The sequence below is a fragment of the Astatotilapia calliptera genome, chromosome 8 (assembly GCF_900246225.1).
Source record: "Astatotilapia calliptera chromosome 8, fAstCal1.2, whole genome shotgun sequence".
NCBI classification, from domain to species: Eukaryota; Metazoa; Chordata; class Actinopteri; order Cichliformes; family Cichlidae; genus Astatotilapia; species Astatotilapia calliptera.
The window spans coordinates 12,022,536-12,044,688 of record NC_039309.1 but is presented as its reverse complement, the minus strand read 5'-3'; the positions used below and the strand labels follow the sequence as shown (position 1 = coordinate 12,044,688).

The window sequence follows — 22,153 nt, the reverse complement described above, 5'->3', positions numbered from 1 at the left end:
TCCGGCAACTGTTAGAACATATTATTTATCCTTTATTTGAGCATGTATCACAAAGTTGGGAAAAGTAAGCAGATAACACATATAGCTGCTTTTTTTACAGTGTATAATGTCACGATGCTTGTATAAAACTTTATCAACCAAAGCCAGCACTCACTCAGTGATTATTTATGACAGTAGCTTCTCTCTGTCATTCTCTGACATATCATCTGCAGGAAAAGGCTAAAGCATCACTTCCCTATGTGTAGTTTCATGTACTTTAATTTGGTACAAAGTCCTTCCAGTTTGTCAGGACGAGATGGTCGAGGCAAACTCTGCTGTGTTATCAAAATACGCCTGCATTAAACAGCTGTCACTCTGAGGAAAGAATATATGACAAAAACTCGATATTAGTGTTTCAATCAGGAGAATTACACTTTGTGTTAGTTATAGCCATTCTCTGTCTGCTTTTTGACCAGCAGCGGCACTATAGAGCACTGATTGGGCGTCGACGCAGGTGTAGAATATGACGATAAGACTGTCCTGATGATAATTTGACATAGCAGTGTTGTTCCAGAGGCTGTGCAAAAGTAAACATGCAGCAATTAAAAATATTCACAAAAACAGCTTTTACAAGATAATTAAACATCTGGAAGCTTTCAGCTGATACGAGGACACAAACACTGGATGATTTTTATAAAAGCTAGTTTAGTGACTTCATATGATTTAAATGCATCAAATAATTCATGGTTAACTTTTCAAACACGAACGCTTTCCCTCTTTTTGACATTTCTCATCATACCAGTCATGTTACTAAATAGATTTTTGACAATATTCACCCAAAATACAATACGAAGGAATGGAAGTCAATCTGAGTAAAGACCAGCGGCTTTGAATAGACCACAAGCTATTTTTATCTATTAGGGGTCAGCCAGGCATATAAATGGGTTTCTGGAGATTAGTGTTCTGTTTAGGGGTGACCAAGTCTCCATGTGCCCCCACAAAGTGCCCCAGAATGAGATGACTTTGGCCACTAGTGTTTCTGCCCCTCATTAATGAACTGTGGAAACAAAAGGCTGAATGCAGAGGCCTCAGAACCACATAAATACAGCCAAGCGGGACTTATGTTCAAAATGTAAAACTCCCAAACAAATGAGATTGGAAAACTCTCCGGAGCGTCCTCTAAACTTTGCTGCTGTCATCAATCAAGAATATTACCACGCGGGTCCATACAGGACTTGGACAAAGTGCTTCTTTAAGCATTTCTCCGGGAGGCACAAAACTGTATTTATGGTCACCACGGGCAGGTATAAAGGGAGATTGGCAAACATGAAAATCAAGCTCTCTCCTGGGTGCCATCTAGTCAGGCTCAGCTGTGCTAAATCATAGATAGAAAGAACAACAGTCTGGTGCCACAACAGTCCAGTCTGACAAAGCACCGCCTTGGGCCTGCATTTTACATTCTCTTCAAAGCCCGTTATTGCAGTCAGTGTTTTTCCTTCATACCTGTTTTTAGCTCTGTAATAAACTTCATCTGTCTTATTGTGCACATCAATGACACGCTCCAGTTTAAACTCAGTTTATTGCATATTACAAAATGCTAAGATTTAAGGCTGCAGAACGTTTCTGTTTCTGCGTTTAGCTGATGTAGGATTGATTTCTTTTATGAATATATGAATCACCGGGGTCATAACTGCTCTGGACTCTTTCATTAAAGTGAACAATGCCTCCTGCTTAAACACAAGGGTTTCAAAGAGCCCTCCGCCAAGAGAATAAACTGTGTCTCTATGTGCTTTGAAAACAGCAACATGTAAAATATAGCTTCATTTATCCCTCGAATGCAGGACATTGATCCTCTGCGGGGAGAGTGGGTGACAACGCATTCTTGGAGCCTTTTAATAATTCAGACGTATGTGGAGGCATAGTAAATATAGCTATAATTGGAGAAGCAAAGTCTTAGAGCGGTAGAAAATTATAAATGTAATGACGCACCTGTGTATTCATATAAATGCCAGCGTACCTTAATGCTTCCCGAAACCCTTCTAATTGGGAGGCTTAGACAGATCACTGCAAGTCGCCCTCGCTTAATAATATTCCTCACACACGCGGGCAGTATTGACTTTTCAAATAAAAAGACATTAATGTAGATAACAGCCATTTTGAATCCTCATTAGTCACCGGTAATCTAGAAACATGGGCGATGTATTAAGAGTGGTGTTCGCAGCTAGTCATTAAAGGAGAAATAAAAGACAAAATAAATCCAATCTTGGAACGCCTGCGATTAATCACGTTGGCCACTGCTGGCTGGCTGCTTAACAGTTTTATTGAGTCATTTATGCTGGTTTCCCTGATAATCCATTTATTCTGAATAATGTCTGTCTTCATGCTCAAAGTGCTGCGGTCAGGTGATACCGCTATAAACTGTTTCTAAGTCCCTTCCCCCCCTCAGACGAACACATATTGAACGAAATCGTGTTGTAAGCGACAGAAGAAAAGCAACAATCACACAATATTCAGGGAAGCTTATAATGAAAGCATTAATTAAGTATATTTTCAATTATTCCTCAAGGGGATCACAGACTGAGATTTATCATGAATAATTTGCTGCAGAGCGTCTAATTAAAACACTTTAGTGTCATTTTCACAGCAGAGGGTAGAGTGTTACTGAAACATAGGAGCAACGTATGTAAAAAAAAATAGAAAAGAAAAGGGGGAAAAAAGGTGATCTGGCGTCTCTGAAATAGCTTAAAGGGATATGAATGACATCATGTGATGTGGGACAGCAGTGTGGAGCGGTCAGCAATGATTAAGTAGTTCCAGTGAATAACACAGAGACGATTGCTGTGGAACGTAGTCTCTCTCTCCAAGCTCCTGCACCGTCAATCCACCAGCTGCACCTCTGGGAGTTGATAAGATTTAAACAGGAAGACAAGACCCACAGTCTGCCCTCACTTGACCCCATAGTATGCATTAGCTTTTGAGTATTTTTACTTAATATTAGTAGGAAGAGTTAGGGTACTTTGCTTTCCATAGCAGACAGACATTTCGTGTTGTACACAATGACAGTGATGGTTGCAAGTTAGGCTGCTGGCTCATAGTTAGGGCTGTATTAGGTGAACCTGAACCCTCCGTTTGTTATGCAGCTATAGGCTGCTGGAGGTATTCCCATGATGTGATACTTTTCCACTTCCCTATTTTTATTTCCTGCTTCCTCTTCTCTTTCCTCTCACTTCCCAACCAGCCACAGCAGGCGGCAGTTTCTCCCATAGCCTGGATGTCTTTTCCTGTTAATAGGGAGTTCTTCCTTCCCACTGTCGCCAAGTAATTGCTCATACATGCTTGTCTGATTGTCAGGGTTTTCCTCTATAATATTCGTCAGACCTTTATCTGACAATATAAAGCACCTTGGGGTGACTGTTGTGAATTCAGTTGATCAGGGTCCAGATTATGGATGCGTACTGTAATTGGTTTGACCTGCTCTGTTTTTGCTTTATATACTGTATTTCCATGTTTATGTTTTAGTAAATAACTGCAGCATTTTCCCTTTTTCCTTGCAAAATATACAGAAATGAGAGGGTGGCTGTAGACTTTTGCACAGCAGTAATGGAGATATTAAGTGTTGTAATATACAGTAATATCATTTCTCGGTCTGTGACTTTACCACATTTTACTGAGGTTGTTTTCCTGAAAACACTGCAGCTGTTTCTTAGCAGGCCAAACGTGAGCGTCTGTTTCCCTTCACCATTAGTGGATATGCGCTTGTATATTTAGAAACGAAGATTTTGTGTGTTCTCAGCAGCGTCTCTGGAGACTTTCTCACAAGATCTTTACTGAAAGCCCGAAGCCTATCAAGTATCTGACACAGCACCAGTCGTGGCACCTGACGACATGGTTCTGCAGGGAGTTACTGCTGTCACAATAAATCAGCAACAGACAGGATACAGTATAATCATGCCAGTGTCCCGTTTCACTCAACCTCTGTTGAACACTTTAGCAAACTCTATGGTGCATGCTGCACCCCGCATAGGCTGCCATACCCACAATGCTTGATGGTTGACTTGAGAGGAATAATCCATGGGAGATAACACACAAAGGGCTGCTGATGGTTTACGTTGCAAGTCTTTTATTGTACACAATGATGTACTGTGTTGCCAGTAGCTCCCTTAATTCTCAAACCTTCCGTGCTTTGACAGTAGACGGAATAAATGGGATCCCTTTGAGGGAAAATAAGCCTTGAAGGTCTGTTTTATATCTTAACATGTAGCTCATACCTCACGACCAAGGCGTGAGATGTGTGGCAATGTTTGAAAACAAACTGCTCCAGTCTGTAACCGTAAGAAGCCTATACTTCAAAACCAAAGTAAATTGAGATGCCTGAACTATCAGAGCGCGGAGCTGCGCTGAGCTTATATCTGAGCTTAGTTTCCTTCATAAAGATGAATCATAGCGTCTAATTCTCACAAATTACCCAAACATTATGTAGTTCTCTCATTTCTCCCACTGTTTAATCTGTGTCTGGAGTATTCGCTGTCACTTCATGTTGCAAACACTCCTTTCACTCTGGCAGTTCATTGTCTTTTGATGGGCCATAAAAGGCTTGGTTTGATGGATGGTAACTCGGGGCGTCTCTCTTTGTTGTGGGATGTGACGACTGAGTGCATGCGAGATGTGAGGAGAAGATGCGGTGTGAATGGGAGATGTCATTGATGTCTCGCGCTGACACTGAGGCCCTAAGCACGGCCTTTGATCTCCGTGGATGATTGCAAAGCAAACACAAATAAAAGATTCGGGCGTGTTACGGTTTCCAGTAAGAAAGTTTGACTGTTTTACGAATATTTTCCAAAAGGCGTTCTCTGTGATTGGCAGCACGCATTTAAAAGTAGAAAGACCCAATCGGGCCTCTCTAAGAAGTCTGACAAATTGGAAAAGGTGTTTCTAGGAAGGAAACAGGCTCTGGCTTCAACCTGTATGCAAAATGTGATTTGTCAAGAGGGAAGACGGCCCATGTCATTGCCTTCTGATCCAGTCCAATAAATATTGCGTGCTCTATAGGCCCCGGGCTCCCTGCTGACCTCACAACATCTGCTCAGGCACTTACTACTTAATATATTAGCTGTGAGAACAGGGCAGGTGTTTTCAGCCAGAGAACATGAAAACCAGATTGTGCCTCTGGTTCATGCAGTTGAATTAAAATGAGTCACAAGCAGCTTTTCTCATAAAGTAAAAAACACAATTAATGTTCTAACGTGAAGGGCAGGGGGGAGTATTTCATAGCTCTGCTTTAGGGTGGCAAGAAAACAACAATAAAGAAACTACAACTGACTGTAAAGATTACCGGATTAAATGTATAGGAATTTGTCTTAGCATCCATCCGTTTCTCTACTTCAGCTTTCTGCCTTTGTAGTGTTTCTTTGATGTTTACTTAACCATCTGAGCTTGTGCGTCATGGCCTTTACATTAGAGATCAACAAATGGAACGCTTTAGAGGTCTAATGATGCTGGTACTTAAGCACATAAGCAAACATTTAACACCAAATATTTAGAGCTACGAGAGCTACCTCTCATAAATTAAGTATTTACTGGAAGAATTTCCAGAGTGCCGAGTTCGACCCAACAAAACACATCATAAATAAATGCGGTTATGTGAAAGATGTTGGTTGCATTCTTGGTAATGAATTAAAGGGTGAAGCTTTGACCACTGAGGTAAAAATATGATCATTATATAGACATTTCAGTGTTTTATTATCGAGTAAGAATGGTGTGTAATACTGATTTGTTTGACTTATTAGCTCTGGGTAGCTCTGGACCTACACAAGGCCTTCCTCAGAGATGGCGTGAGAAGCTCGGGATAAGGCTGTTTCTCCTCCACATTGAAAGGAAGCAGTTGAGGTTTCTTTGAGGCTTCTGACAGGCTCTTCTAGGTGAGGTGCTCCAGACATGTTCTACCAGGAGGAGACCTGGAGGTGGAGCAGGACTCACTGGAGACAGCGTCTTGTTGTTCTCCTGGAAGAGCTGAAAGAAGGAGATTGTTGGGGGGAAAAGGTGCGGGTGTGTCTGCTTCGGCTGCTGTCCCCTCTTGGTGCCGAAGATGGATGCATGGATGGGTTAATGGATTGTCAGGCCTGTAATACAAAATTAAAGTTTCTGATGATGACACATCAAACGCTCTTGGGGGTTAAGACTCTTAAGACTGTCTACAAAACTATGAGATCCTTGTCTTTTTAAACAGATATAGAATGAGAGATGTTTCATGCTTGAATGTCTGTGGTTTCAATTTGTGGTCTGAATGATATTTTCCAGTCATGCTTGACCAAGCTTAGGTTCCATTTAAATTGCAGTCATTGGCAAAATGCAACCTCAAAACCACCAGCTATCCACTGATGACGACTGAGGTTTTTATGCTTTTAAAATGTATCTCTACATTCATAAACATAGACAAAAAAAGAAAGTCTTGACCCAGAAGACTTCCCAGATTAAAGGTAACCTAAACAACCTAGCCTTGCTAATATCTCAGAACGCTATGAAGCAAGTGGGCGTATGTAGTGAGATAGTTTTGGTTCCATTTGTATCAGATTACCAAAATCAATTTACTATTTAGCTCAAATGAGCTGAATCCTAACATTGGCACTGATCAAGTGACTAAGTGGAAGCTTTTATCTGCTGGTGATTTTTGAATACACGCTTTGGTTTCACAACCATCAATTTTTATTCATTTATTTTTAATTTATTAAATGATCTATTGCATTTTGGTAGCACTTTATAATACGGTGAAATTGTGATTTATTTATATTTACCTACAAATCCTTACTGGTAGATTCAGCTTTTTACAGGAAAGAACAAAATAATAATTAAAAAGAAATTATTATACTTTGAGTAACTTTAGATAGTGTGTAGCTTCACAACACAACACAATTTGCCCATCTAACACTATTAAATAGGAAAACACTGTATCTTCTATATCATAAAGATGCACACTACTTAAAATTACTTACAGTATGATTATTTCTTCATTGTGTGAAAACCTGAATTACCCTTTTATTCTAGTGTATCCACTGATAAGCAATTGCAAGTAAATATAATTAAATTTCAGTTCAACTTTTAGTTGTGGATCATCCCCACATACCTGATTCCACTGTCAGAAATACTCTGAAGTGAACAAACTGAAAACTTTGACTAAAAATGAAATCCAGTAATGCTCTATGCACTCATCTTTGAATAAAATTTGCTACAAACCACGCCGACCTGCTGTTTTACGAAATAATTTAGCCTTTTTAAAAATAAAAGTATGTTTTCCTGTCCTGTTGTTAAATATTTACATCTTCAGTGGGAACCTTTCTCCTCAGTGGCGAGTGTCTGAGAATGAGACCGAGCGAGTCATTGTTAGTGTTGGTCTTTTCTTTGGGATTTGTAGACAATAACAAAAATATAGAATATCGCCGGCTTTATCCTTTAATTTCTCTTGATGAAAGACTTTAAGTCAGTACTTCAACCCATCAAACCTGCTAAGAAAACAAAACTGATTTCAATAAAATTGTCAAGTTTGCGGTTACACTACTGCTGCATATCCACGGATTTAAAAAAAAAGAAAGAAGACGATTTTATAGCATTGCAAAATAATCTCCTTTTTAATCCTCGCACCTATTCATCTACTTCATCCTGATTTCTCCTCTCACATGTGCCAGATATTTTTCTTTTATTTAAATATCTCATTATTGTCTTTTTACTGCTATTATGCCCAAACAGATTGCGGTCCTGGCGCAATAAAAAAACATTTTTTTCTAGTGAGGATAACTTTTTGAGTCTTTGAGCAAGCCCAAGATAGGGATTTATAATTCAAATCACTCAGACTGACTGTGGAGTCTGCACTTGTGTTCACCTGTGTGGGTGTAACACAGACTGAAACCACATTTCAATTCTCCTGTCAGCTGAAAATGAGTAATGTGATGCAGATCACAGCCTCGGGGTAAAGCCATATCTAAAGCTGTACTTGAAGGATATCAAAAACCCAGGATACCTCAAATTGACCCCTGTCATTTCCTTCAACAATGTATACACTTTTTTTTTCTTTTTTTAGACTCTTGTGTCTTTTTCTCTCATACAAGCTCAGCTTTATGTTATACACAGCAATCCTTACCCATCTGGTTTTCATTTCCTGCGAGGTTCAAGATGGTAGGAGATTTTAAAAAAGGAGCCTCGTTTGAACCGGCGGCTAATGTAGTCAGGATGGAATCTGTCACTCAGTCTATTGCATGTTGATGACTAAGGGCAGTTTCAGCTGTAAGCAGTCCATGATTTATGGACACCAAGTGAACTCTTGTAAGCAAAAGCCAGCTCCGAGTTCACAGCAGCAACTGGGCCCTTTTTTGGCTGTGGCTCGCCTGCATTTTCTTTCCATTCATGCCAAAGTATTTCGCACGGCAATTAGCTCCGTCCTCATTTGGGTCTGCAGTCCCACAGGGTTAGCAGAGCCATTTATCATCCTCGGGGCTTGGAGCTGTGCAGCTCCGTCTCAGGTAGTTTTTGTAAACAGCCACTGGCCCGGTTCTTTCCATTTCGCCAAATGAAAAGGAGATACAGTAGTTTTGAGGTGCTGCCATCAATTCCTCTGTCAGACGCTTTGCTTTAACTCTACAGGTGTGAAGGCAAAAGGGAAATGTCATGTCACGTGGCTCATTTGTCATATGGCAACTGCAGAGTTGGAGTGAATGGAGTGATGACAACATGGCCCCCTCGCTATTTTCAAAGGGTCAACTGCTTTGGATTCAGAGCGAAGACTGGAGTCTTAACACTGAGCTCTGTTGTAAAAAATGCTAATGTGGGAGTGTGTGCAGAAGAAAAATGGGCTGAACCTCATCTTTTTTCAGAGAACATTAATGATATTAAGTCTTTTAGTGAGCAAAATTTATGGAGCTTCTTAAAAGCAGGCTTGACATTTAGCACATGTTTACACTAATACAGATGTAGGATATGTAACCTCGTTAGGCATGCATTAAAGAACTGCTCGTGTTAGTGATCTTATGGCTCGAGTTATATTGAAATATAAGTGTTGGCTCCCCTGCAACTATAGCTTCCAAATGGCTGCGGGGTGTCATTAAAACACATATTTGCGCAGGCAGGGCCGTAAACATGTGCTGGATACATTTCTGTGGTCTTAGCCGAAACATCTTCAGAGGCAGCCAGCAAAAGTAATTGAACTACAGTATGTGCATTTTTCTATTTTCACATCCATCTTTGGAGAGTCATTACTTTGCAAAGAGCCTGCCAAACGATTCCGAATCCATCATGTGCTGAACCGATATATTGCGGTCTCTGTCGCTGCTACGTCTTTATCAATCAGAATTAAGAAATTAGATTAAGCCCTTTGGTTTTCTCTTCTTTAAGTGGAGTCACACCGCAGTGCGGGGCCCAGGGGTTACGGGCGGTATCAGAGGGGACTAATTGTCAAGGTTATGACTCAGTGAATGATTGATGTGGGGCCAGGCTGTTTTTGTCAGCCTGTCAGGTGGCTGGAATGTTTAATGTTCTCATTATTGGTTGCTCTGTTGTGTATATTTCTCTGTCAGCGCCGCTGAGCCATCTGAACTGCCAGAGCACTTCAAAGGCCTGCAGGTCATTCGTCTTCTTCCCGACGTCCTGAATGTTCAGCCTCAGCTGAGTGCTGGTGATTTGTTATGACCTGAGAGCCAGCTGACAGACAGGTCTCCTATAAAAAAAAAAACATCCACCCATTTCCCTTTTGTCGTGCAGGGAAAGCATCGCTGCTCCTGTAATGGGGGAGACGACTGCCACGGGAGGCTGGCACCTGACAGTTGTGTCATCTCACTAATTTGCAGACAGGGTGACACGAAGTATTCTTTCTTACCTCAGTGTGGATTTTAGTTCTGGTGTCACAGACTCTTACAGGTCACCATCTGTTGTGGAACGCCACAGGGAAAGCAGCTGAGGAGAGATCGCTATATTAAGGCACAATTTCATATTCATCGTTAGCCCGGGTCCCCATTATATGCCATGTGACGGCACTGAGCAGAGAGCATCATGGGAGGGATGCTGATGGCTGCAAAGTCAGTCATGCAGGGAAAGTGAGAATTGAGATGCTAAAGACAGGAGGAGGGAAAACAGTATTCGAAATCACAATTCTTTTCCCAGGCCCTTTACAAGATTGATTGTTTTCTGCTGATCTAATTTTGGATCATACGAAAACAACCGATTTGTCTTAAAGAAAAATGATGTGCCACATGGTGCAGATGGAAATTTTGTTGAAAGCCGAAAAAAGATTAAAGAGAAACTCTGCTCCTCAGCCCTAATTACGAGCTGTAGATTACTCTGTCGATTTAACCAGATGGCAGACTCGATTCTGCAGGCCTGCCTGTATATTAATGAACAGCAGTCTGTTATATTTGACTTAGGTAAGTGAAATGTCCATCACCTGTAATGGTCTGCCAGCTGGCATTATGCATTTTGCACCACTTTGGGTCCACGCGGCATTTTTCATTTGCGGCGTTATCGAGCAAACATTTTTGCTCCCTACTTTCTATCATTGTCACTGTTCTTGTAAATATATAGGATAGATTTATTTTTTTCCACCAGGAAGAAAAGTCTCCGTGTTGTGTCCGCTGCTAATTTCCTCTCATAGGTCACGGCAATAATTCTGGCACTAAAACTGTCATGCTGGGCAAGGCGCACAAGTTCAATAGTAACTTGATTAAGTTAGCCTGTCGACATGACTGCAAACACTGCAATACAGTATGTTAACAAACCTAATAATGTGGAAGGGGGGAGATGGAGTGGAAGGCATGGCTGCACAATTTTTGGCCGGCCACGTGTCTGATACGAGCTGCTGACCTTAAGGAACAGCTCCAGTTTATTGCTAATGCACAACTTAATGCTTTCTTTCTTGTCTTCCTCTGTTTGCTCGACAAATAAGTTAAAAAAATAAATAAAAGTTAATGCCAGATCTTCCCGATTAATGTGTTTAGGAAAGAAAAAGAAGAAGAAACTGATTGTTTTTGTCTCAGAACGTCACTTTGAAGAAAAGGCCGAAAACCAAAAGAGACAACGAACACATGTTTGCCAGGCCGAGCACCCAGAAACGCCCTCCGTGAATACGCCGAGCCTAATTTTAAACCAACAGCAGGGGAACTTTGGCTGCGTTTCCCAACCAAAGAGCACGAACAGCGAGGAAGCACAATGCCAGTGTGTCATACATTTAAACATGGTTAAATTAAAGGCTGTTTACTGTGCGCAGAGGCCATTCATCTTACTCAATGTTAGTCTGGTTCTTGCAAATTTGTCAGTAAGAGCTTCCACATGCCAAGACGAAAGAGGAGGGGAAAAGTTGGGGTTATCAGAGGCGGGTTTTTATAGCGTGTCTCTTCAGTCAGCCTGCAGTTAATTAGCCACCTCCACACAATAAGGCCATAAGTGATTAATCACCCGGACCCCGGCAGAAGTCGACTCACTGTGAGCAAGACGTTTGGAGACAAAAAGTTTGCCGTCTATGACAGACTTCAAAATGGCCCCTGTCAGTGGTGTGTAAATTATAGAGCATGTTGAGTGCTGAAAGACAAGAGCCCACTGTTTAACTCACTGTTGCTCTTTCCTTTGCTTTGTGTGTTGACAGACTCTTCAAGGGAAAATTCCCCTTTTCTCCCTTTCCCATTGGCTGGCTTCTAGCTCAAAAAGGCACGCTTTTTTTGTTTTTGTCTGTGTGTGTGTGAGTGAGTATAGAACACACACATGCCAAGCCTTCCACATTAAGATAATCTCAGCGTACCAACTCATTTCCTTTATTTTATGATGTCGCTGGAGGGTTAATAATAGAAGACAAGCTCCAAAGGTCAAAGGCTCACAAAGACTCAGCTTTAACTTTGTGCTTCTACCGTTTACTTTGCTTGTCAAAGGCAGGAAATGATGGAGTGATGATAAATATGGGGCTTGTTTGGAGAGGCAAAAGCCTTTCTCCTGCAAAAATAAACCACCATGTTTCTCTGAAAGATGGAAGACACACTTCTCAGCTGGCTGAACACGCAAAAGGTCATTGGTTTTTCCTTTCGTGCCTGTAAACAGAGTCCTGCTTGCTTTTCCAGAGCACCGAGGAAGGTTTATTCAAAGCAGTAAATGTTTATGTAGCGATGGGGAAATCCCTTGATTGGATCATTAATATTGCTGACAAAAGGGTGTTAAATTCATTATGTGACGGCAACACGTGTTTGAGGGCTGGTTGATTTATGTATCTGCGTGAGCTGATTTGGAAAAAAAGACATTTTCATGCATGACTGTGGGCGTTTTGTGAGGGAACGTCAGCTCGGCGTAGCAGCGATGGCGTCCACTGCCTTCAACCAGAACTTGCCACGGAAAGTGCAACACATGGCGCGCAGCTGTGCTGAGGTGACCATTTTTTTTCAACGTTGGCATGCGTCTCTCCCAGGGTGTACTGTGCCGGCCTGTTCCTCCTTAGGTGATAGGCTGTGGCTCTTGATTTTGGTGTGGTTCAAAGCAGAACAGGTGGGGCCTTCCCCGTGATTCAGCATGGAGTCACTAAGCCAGAGTCTCCTGGCTGCATTTTTCTTTCAGACACGTGGAAAAGACATCATCTGTCACATGGAAACAGATGGGTAGACTTCATCATGGTGGGATAGAAAGTTATGTGAAAAAAAATAAGTACATCCAATGGAAATTTTCAGCACAACCACAAAATTAGCCGATTCCATCACTGAGTTCGTATAATAGCCGGACTGGTACTTATAGTGATTTTCAAACCGTATTCACACAAATACTCACAGTTCAGTGGATGCATCAGGCACATCTTAGGGTTCGCTGTCTTGCCTGAGGATACTTAAAAATACAGACTGATGGAGCCAGGGATTGAAACATCAACATGCCAATTGGTTGACGACCCACAGCCTCCTCATTTTGCAGCTTTATTAAATTTTGGACCGAAGATATCTAAATAGAGATAATGTTCATCTTTGAAAAAGCAGCTACATCTTGGCATCAGAAGTAATCATTTTGCCATTTAACAGAAATAACTACTTGTAGAAATTTTGCATACTTGTCTTCCAGTCTTTGGCATCTGTCGGGTAAATTTTTTGCTCACTCTTCCTTGCAAAATGGCAAGATTCCTAGTTGCAAATTTTTTTTTCTTGCATGTCGTTCCTCATGTTCTTTGGGGATTTGTTAAGAATCATTACCCTGCTGAAAAGTCAGTTTTCAGTTCAGCTTCAGGACTGATTGGCCCCACGTGATCTTAAACACTTGTTTTAGTTGAATCAGTGACTGCAAGCTGCCTGCACCTCAAGGCAGTGAAAGAACCTCGAATCATAACATGCTTTGCAGGTGGTATGAGGTTCTTCTCCTGAGAGGCTGTCTTCGATCTGTGCCAAATGTCTTTGCTGTTACTGCAGCCAGAGAACTCCATCTTTAATGCATTTGTCTGGAGCACACTACTCCAAAAACCCTGATCTTTGCTTAATTGTTCGCTGTCAAATTGTAGTCTTCCTCTAACGTTCCTTGTTCTCCTGGTGCGCCTTCCATGCAGGTCAGATTTGTGCTTTCTGTTTCTGATCGCAGACACCAACAGCTGTGAGAGATACCTGCAAACTCAGCAGATTAGGAAGTTCTTGGAGACTTTTTGGATTTTTTTGGTTTTTTTGCAAAGAGTCTGTTTTTGGGATGAATTTGTCTTTGGCAATTCAGTGATTTATTGCAAATAATTTGAAGATCCTTTTAAATCCTTTCCCAGACTCAGAATTCTGAAGCAACCTCTTTAGACTTTGGCATGATGACACCACACACTTCAATAGCAAGAACACCACATGTCTGAGGTTTAAATAAGGCAGGTTCTGCCTGTCACTCCCAAAAGACGTTATTACCATTGGCACAGACCTGGAACCCCTGATTCTAATTTTATGGATTTTGAAGGTTTGTTGAATGCAGGAGTGTACTTCTCCATGTGACTGACATGCTTTAAAAAAAAAAAAAAAAAATTAAATATGGAAGATTAGCTATTTGTTTCATACCTTTTATTAATAAGCACTCTTTCAAATAGGATCAAATGTTTGCTTCTTCATTTCTGCTGAAAAAGGAAAATATCAGTTTTGATCGGGCTTACTTAATTTGCAATTGTTATATTGCACACTACACTACTATATTACACTGATGCTGTATGAGACCACAAAGGCTGGAGATCATGCTACAACACTCATAATGCAGATAGCTTAAAAGGAATCGCTACTTTAGATATTAGCTTGTTTCTTCCTCTTAAAACAGAAAGAAAATCTACAGTATTGTTAGTGAATTAGCACTGCGGACCATTCACACACCTCCAGGGTTTTGCTGTTTGCGTTGACAACATATTAATGTATGTTTTGTTTTTCTTTTTTGTCCTTTAATTTGAATTCAAAACTAAAGACGGCAAATTAGAGTATCATTTCTGATAGCAACAAAATGCTGTTCACTTCATTGGGTTCAGGATTATTTGAAAGTCCATCCATTTGTACAGTTCAGGGTGGCAGGTCAAGGGCTGGATCCTGTTCCAGCTATCACTGGATGAAAGTGTGGTGCACCCTTGACAGGTTGCAAGCATAGAGAGACAACCATTCACACCTACAGCCGATTTAGAATCATCAGTTAAACTGAGAAACATGTCTGTGGGAGGAAGCACAAATATCAGGAGGGACAACAACAGGCACACTTCCCAGCTGGCCAGTGGATTCAAACCTAGGGCCTTCATACTGTGAGGGGAGAGGGCTAACCACTACACCACTAAGCCACCTTTTTTTTTTTTTTTTTAGTTAGGAAAAACAACTTAACAACGCAAAGCAAATGAGCACGTCTACCTTTAATCTAGTCACACGCACAGACTTTTAGGCCCATCCTTAAATTTAAACTAGCTCATTAACCACTGCTAATAAAATTGAACTGAAACTGAATCATTTATTAGCGGGTTTATCTGCTTGTGAAGATGTGTGAATTTCTTCAGCAGAGTCAAACATCAATCAGCCTTCGAGCAATAAGTTCAGAGATCGTGACCCAATTTGTTCACATCATATTAATGTGCTGTTTGTAAATGAAAAAAGATGCATCACATATGATCTATGCCGACTCGGTGGTTGACTGGTCGCAGTGCTGAAATATAGGTTAGCAGCTTTATTACCATCTATCACTGAGCTATGTTTAGGCCTCATCTACATGAAGGATGGCTGGATTTGATGAATATGACATCTGACCATTAATGATGGTGATTTTATTGCTGGAGAACAGCCTGATTTACTGAGGATGGATAATGACACTGCTGGCTTGATTTAGTTGATTTGTTTTAAGGGGGCTGATTAAATAGTTAGGCCTCACTTTATTTCATGCTCTCTGCTTCATTACAGCAATCACAAAAGCTGTGGAAACGTCCCACATCTGGTGTCATCGTAAATCTTTGTTTAGCGAGCGCCTCGCTGGTATCAGCAGCTCATTTGTCTTCGTTAATGAAACAATAATCCATGACCGTGTGATTGAGAAGATTCAGCATGTTTTGATGAGCCCAAAAGATTTTGTATCTGAGCACACATTTGCACACACACACACACACGTACTGTAGCTGCAGCACCAAGTGGTGTTTTTTTCTTGTTCTTTTTTTTCTCTTGCTTCTTGTTACTAAAACTTAATAAAATAAAAACAGCAGATGCTCATAGAAGCCTCTGTAACTTCAAAGGTTTTGCAGTTATTGCTTCTCTATCCTTGGGCCCTTTTAAAAACCCCATTATGAGCCTCATGGTGAGACCAGAAGCAAAAACACAGTTGTGAATAAAAGGGAGTATCTTCAAAATTCTGCCATAAATGTCAGTGAGATATTAAACATCTTCCCCAACTTTAGGAATAAAATAAAGTTGGGGAAGTTAAATAATTAATTATATATATATATATATATAGTCAAACTAACACAGCAAAAACAAAACAAGATGTTACTGGAGGGAGAAAATCCTCTTATTGTAAATTAAAACTGTTGACCTGATTTGACCCTGCCCTATACTTAAAAATAAAAAGGGAGCCTTAAAATAAAATAAATAAATAATAATAATAAAAAAAAAACCCTCACCAAACAGCTGTCTTATACTCTTCAGGTAAATCAAACACCCTCATGAAACGTTTATCTCTCCCCCCCCAAAATAAATAAATAAAATAAAATAAATCGATGGCAGTTCTGTAAGAAACTGCTCTGATTGATTTTCCACGTCCATCACTCCGTCACGCACTCAGCTCTGGCAGCCCCCTAATCCCTCTGAGTAAGGCACATTTTAAAATAACTTTTTGCTTTACAAAACCCCACCAGTCACAATAAATCAAATAAACAATAAACTCCACATTACTCAAAAGAAAGAAAAAGGGTCCTAACTTTATTTAACTTGCAAAGACGCTTTTCTCCTGTGTAAAAATAATGCACATTGAGTCTTTTGAAATTTTATATTATAATTATTTTTTATTTTAGTCACGCTTGAAGCTATCGCAAATAAATACACTGATCCCCACCTGGATCCAATCCCTGCATTAAGTACAATATAAAACTCATTGGGCCTAAATCTCCTTTATAAATGTGTAATTCTCTGTCACTACTGATATCCTAAGGCCGATGCTGTCGTCAGTCTTTGTCCATACAAGGCGTACGGGGAGTAATATGGTCCGGTAGCCGCGGGCACGGGCACCGGGGCCCCGGGAGTGGGCAGGGGGCTCTTTGAATACGGGTGGTAGCGACTGCTGAGTCCGAGGGGGTGGTGAGGGCCCCTGAGGGCCAGCGTGCTCGGGCTGCTCGGGCTTCCGTTTGGAGGCATGTGCATGTGACAAGCCATAGCAGCAGCAGCAGCAGCGTTAGCAAGAGAAGACGACCCCGGGTACCCAGATATCAACTTCTCCGTGCCGGCAAAGGCCGTGTGAGTCCGCAAGTGGCTGAGGAGCTCCTCGGAGGATGAAAAGCGCTTATCGCAAGGTCCGTTCGCCGACACCCAGTTGCACACGTGCGGCAGGGGGTCGTTGGGCAGCATAAACCCGTAAGGATATAAGGGATGTCCGCTGAAAGAAGGGGTCGTGGAATGCACGCCGTGTAACGGGTGCGTCGGGTACATGAGCGGGTATCCAGACTTGAGCGCCGAGGCAGCTGCCGCAGCTGCCGCAGAGTCATGTGCGCAGTTAGCGCTGGCTGCGCCGGACAAATGGCTCGTGCAGTGGTAACTCAGGCAGTAGGGGTCTCGACACAGACTAGCAGACATTAGAGACGGTGGGGATGCTCCAGCTAAGGGGCTCGTTCCCGCTTTGCTGCATCCCAGCGAGCTGGCAGCAGCAAACTGTGCGCTTAAAAGCTGGCTGCTGGATTTGGTGGGGTCAAGGGTCATTCCATGAGGGAGAAACGGCTGCGGATAACCCGCATATGCACCGGCTAAACTTCCAGGATAGGAAATACCAGCAGGTGGTAAAGGAAAAACTGTATGACCGGGCTTATAGGGGGAGACAGGGGCCACCAGCCCGGAGCCGAGGACGGATGATGATGACGAGGTTACAGATATGGAGTCTGATGTAACAGCCTTGGATCCAGATGTGTTTTCTTGTTGCTGGTTGCCGTCAGAGGTAATCCCACTTATCCCGTGGCTGCCGTTGCTCTCCGTCATAGTGCTTTTATTGCTATCAGACTCCTTCTTTTCCTCCTTGTCCCCCGCTTTGCCTTCAGATGGCAGAGGAGAAACGGAGGTGCAGGAGCCGGGGCTGCCTGTCCTGGGGGTGAACGGCTGGCAGGTGGCGCTAGGCACTCGGAAACTGTTTTTATCTCCACTGAGGCTGCTGCTCGAGTCCTTCTTCTCTGATGATTTTGAGTAAGGTTTGAAGCTCGATTTGTCGTCGGCTCCGATGTCGCTCATCTTCAGCGGGCCGGATTTGGCCTCCTTGTCGCTAGATCCATTGGAGGTTACAGAGGACAGCTTGGAGGAGGACGGCGGATCCGGTTTGCCGATCTGAGAGCACGTTTGGGCCAGAAGGGCCAGCGGACTCTTCTTGGCATCCAGCTGAGAATTTGAAACAAACACAACGTTAAAAAATTCAGGAAAACACTCACACGTACATGTAATATTTTGCGATAAATAGTCACATATGTCCGTTTCGCGCATTTTACGCACTGCGCATAAAGTTATCTCGGGATGAAACTCAAAACAACTCAGCATAATAGGTATGTAAAGGAGGAAGGCGCACACACGTAGCTGATCTACATTAGGTGGAAGATAAGATTGTACAACACGACGGAATGACATTCAAAATATTGGCATCAGTTTGCATAAAAGGGTCGTTAAAGTCTGAAGTGAGTAGAACATCGAGAGTACAGTTTATTACTGTATTTCAACACATAGCCTAAATACAAATCTTGACCACAGTTTGTCCACTCGTGTCGTGTCGGGAGCTCTGGTGTCCTGCAATTTCGGAGTGAACACGCAGTAGTTTGAGAATAAGCGAATAAAAACAACGTGTTTTATTTTAACCGCTGTAGCGCTTACCTCGATGGGACTGACAGGAGTGGACGGTAACGGCTGTAGGTACTCCGGGTGTAAAATGTGTCCTGCCCGTGCCGTAAGCATTTTCAAAACCTTTATGGGAAGACGACTGGCTTGTCGAGTAGGGTCTGCGGGAGAGACGGAGTTGTGGACGGATAGTTGGCTTATCTTCACTGCTCCCTTCTCCCCCGAGGAGCCGCTCTCCCACGCTAGATTTGTGCTATTTCTCAGGACAGAGACCGTGGGCGATGTGATCATGACCCAATTCTCCTATAAATGGTTGAAAAATGCCATGGGTAGGGTTAAGCAAGCCAGCACTCAAAACGTCTGACGGTTGGAGCCGCTGCCAGAAATAAAAGAAAATCACAGTTAAATCCTCGGAAGAGACGCGGAGTGTGTGAGCAGAATCCGTGCGCTTCTCAGCCTCGTTGCTTCATCTCCGGCGTCGCTCTAACACTGTGGCTGTGGGTCCGAGAGCGGGCACGGTTTACGTGGGTTGCGGGCAGGAGGGATCACTCCGCCTCCTCACTAGCAGCATCTGAATCAGTCCGCGGATTGCTGCCCGTGCAGCCCCCCAATCAAAAAGAGATGCCGATGTGATCAGAGGGTCGAGGTAATGTGACGTTTCCTGCTCACACGGGTGTCTGTTTCATATTTCACCCACTCCGAGCGCTTTTAATTTCCAGACTTTACACGCGCCTTTTGCGTAATTGGCACTTTGACGCATGCGCTGCACCTGCATCCTGTGTGGGGGTTTTTTTTTTGGGGGGGGGGAACCAGGGAATAAAGATGACAAAGATTATGAAAAGATTTGTTTTGAAACGTTTGTACAGCCGACATTTATTTCCCCTAAAAGAAGAGAGTAGGAGTGGACAAACTATCGCCTGCGGCTAAAATCTGCTTTAAAATCTGCATCTTCTTTGCATAACTAGACTGCAGTTAATAAAGGAGACGGTCTTTGGACCCAGTTACTCAAAACAATAAAAAGTAATCAAGCGAGGGACTTGTAAGGTCACATCCCCTGCCTACAGTGTGCAACATCTATCGCCATGTTTCACATGTTCGGCAACTTTCTCCCTCAATCACAGCCTGTCATCTGTCAGTTCCCTGTCCTGCCAGTCAACTGTCTGCAGATTTATTTTATTTATTTATTTATTTTTTGCCTCTTCTCAGCCATGCTCAGGTCAAAAGCTGTAAAGTGAATCCACGAGAAGGGCAGATAATACGTGTTGTATTATCTCCCCTAACCGCTCCATCACCGCACAGGGCCGCTTTACACCGCCTGGTCTGGTCAAACTAAAAACAGCAATTTGTTTAATTGGAGATAAGCTCCAAGGTATTTTTATATGGCGCTGTAATTCTGCTACAGACACTGATTTAATAGCATGTAATTTTTCCAAGTGATTATCATTATTATATTTTTTTTTCTGGGTGTAGGAAATTAAAAAATACACCTCCACATTTCCTCCGCACTCATGCCAAAAATCCTTCTTTTTTGTTCCAAGAGCGCTTAAAAAAACTCTCTTGTGGCTGCCATTAATCATTAAAGCGTCCACATTTCTTCCCATCGAAATAGACCCACTTATCTTATTACTCAATAGCCTATAAATGTCTTGCTGATCAGGCGAAAGTTAAACATATGCAAGTGTTTTTTGATTGATAAAAGGGGTGCTGTTTTCGGCAACGGCTGTCAGGCTCTGACACAGCGCTTTGAGTTATTAGGGCAGAGAAGGGCGACCATAAATTTCGAACGTCAGGCAAAAGCTCCTTTATTGTGGACGTGATGGATGGCTCGCAGCGGCAGACACCAAATTCTCGGCTTTATCCTTAAATGGCTTCACTTTTTTTTCCGTCGCCGCAATTCATTACTTTGAAACAGAAAGCTTGAAATCTCCCGCTAGTATTTCACACAAGGACACATTTATGAATCACCCAGAATCCATGCAAATACAAACGTTTACAAGCAGGGCTGGGTACCTCTAGTTGGTGATTACACCGAAAGAAAGCACATCTCTGGGCTTTACTATTAAATATTAAGGGTTTGTTTATTTTTTTAAAGGATTAATTCACGTTTTCTTCTACAAAAGTTCCCTCCAGCTCACATTTAATAATGAATTCAGCAAAAATGTCTGAACTTTAAGTTCTGCAAATAAAAAAAAAAGAAAGAAATCAGGTTTAATTCACCCAGTTCTTTTTGCATCCATTTCTTCATTAAAGCATCTTCTCTGGCCTTTATTAAAAATATCCAAAAACATAGCCCTAATTTATCATCTGAAATTAGATATTTAATCCATGTGTTTTAAAAACACACATTCAGTAATGATCCTTAGAAACAGCTTTTCTATTTTTCTGAGTTCTGTTCTGTTAACCACGCTTATCTTTTGCCTTAATGGGCAAAGAAAATACAAAGAAATGCATCTTTCACATCGCTTTGACAATTTTTATTCGGTTCTACATTTTGCCCATCAAAATATTTTTTATTGAGGATTCATGTGGAAGTAAAATAAGCGAGATCAGAGGTGAAGACTTTCCTCTGTCCTCTTTGTGGCACTTTTTGTGTTTTTAGTTTAGCTTTTAGTCTTCGTTTTATTTTCAGGTGGTGGTTTTTCTGTGCTGAAGCACTGGAGACGACTTGACAATTTATCTCTGGGGATTATTAAAAATGGAAAACAATGGCAATTAGGGTCACCCTGTCAGGAGCTTCTATCATGACTGTATTGTATAATGTATAATTATATAATGGGTATTGCATAATTCAGTTTTGCGGGCTGATGGATAGTCTCCACAACAGGGTTGATTAGACAAAAGCATGCTTGTAATATATTTCAGCTGGTTTTATATAATTTTTTGTCTTTTTATAAAAAAAAATGGAATGACAACCAACATCGTGAGTAAGTGTAAAAAGTCGTGTTTTTTTGAAAGCAGCTTTCCTTCCACCCTTTCAGACACTTCAGAGGTCACAAGCGAAAGAATCGCCCGAAAAGCGCTAAAGTAAGTGCGTGCTCCACTTTTGGTATTACGCTCCCTTTATGCTTGCACGTGTACATTGAGCTAATTACGAGGGACAAGTAACTGAATCTGTTGGGAAAAAAATGACAAAAACTCAGGCGCCCTGACATATAGCTTTCAAAAAGAGGATATGGTCGATAAATGCGGCATTATAATGTCGAGCAAATGGAATAAGAAATTCCCCCGACATGACATGAAAATTCACCTTGTGGCAGGCGGCGCAGGGCACGCCGCGTCAGCAGCCAGACAGGCCGACTGGATCTGACAGGTAAAAAGGGGAGATGATGGTTAGAAGGTGCTATTGTTTCATGCCGCTTTCTTGACCTGTCAGGTCTCGGCGCAGAGGCCTGGATCGAGGACCTCCTTGTCACATGAAAACAGCCTTAAAAGGGCCGTTATCCAGACTATGGTGATTGCTCCTGTTTAATTGATTTGCTTTGCAGTGAGGCCTGTCACATTAATAATGGTTAAGTACAGCCCCAGTGTGTCACCCAGAGTGGTGCGTCTATCGGGAAATTAACAGCCTTAACTAACTGCTGTCTGCGAAGCAAGCGCTGTAAGATCATACGAGATGGAGCAGTTTTATACTCGGGCTGAAGCTATGGTACTTGGTACATAAGTGCTCTCTGTTGATATGCAGCAGCTCTACA

The 22,153-nt window shown here is 42.0% G+C and overlaps 1 protein-coding gene across 1 annotated transcript; it reads right to left on the bottom strand.

The window, feature by feature from the left end:
* Positions 1–16,416: 16,416 nt before the first annotated feature.
* On the bottom strand, positions 16,417–19,188 carry LOC113028339 (zinc finger protein 503-like). The gene is made up of 2 exons (XM_026178536.1): positions 18,498–19,188; positions 16,417–18,014 (listed from the first exon to the last, which is right to left on the bottom strand). The coding sequence occupies exons 1-2, from the start codon at positions 18,750–18,752 to the stop codon at positions 16,575–16,577; spliced, it is 1,695 nt and encodes a 564-aa protein (XP_026034321.1). The 5' UTR covers positions 18,753–19,188; the 3' UTR covers positions 16,417–16,574.
* Between the last annotated feature and the right edge of the window lie 2,965 nt (positions 19,189–22,153).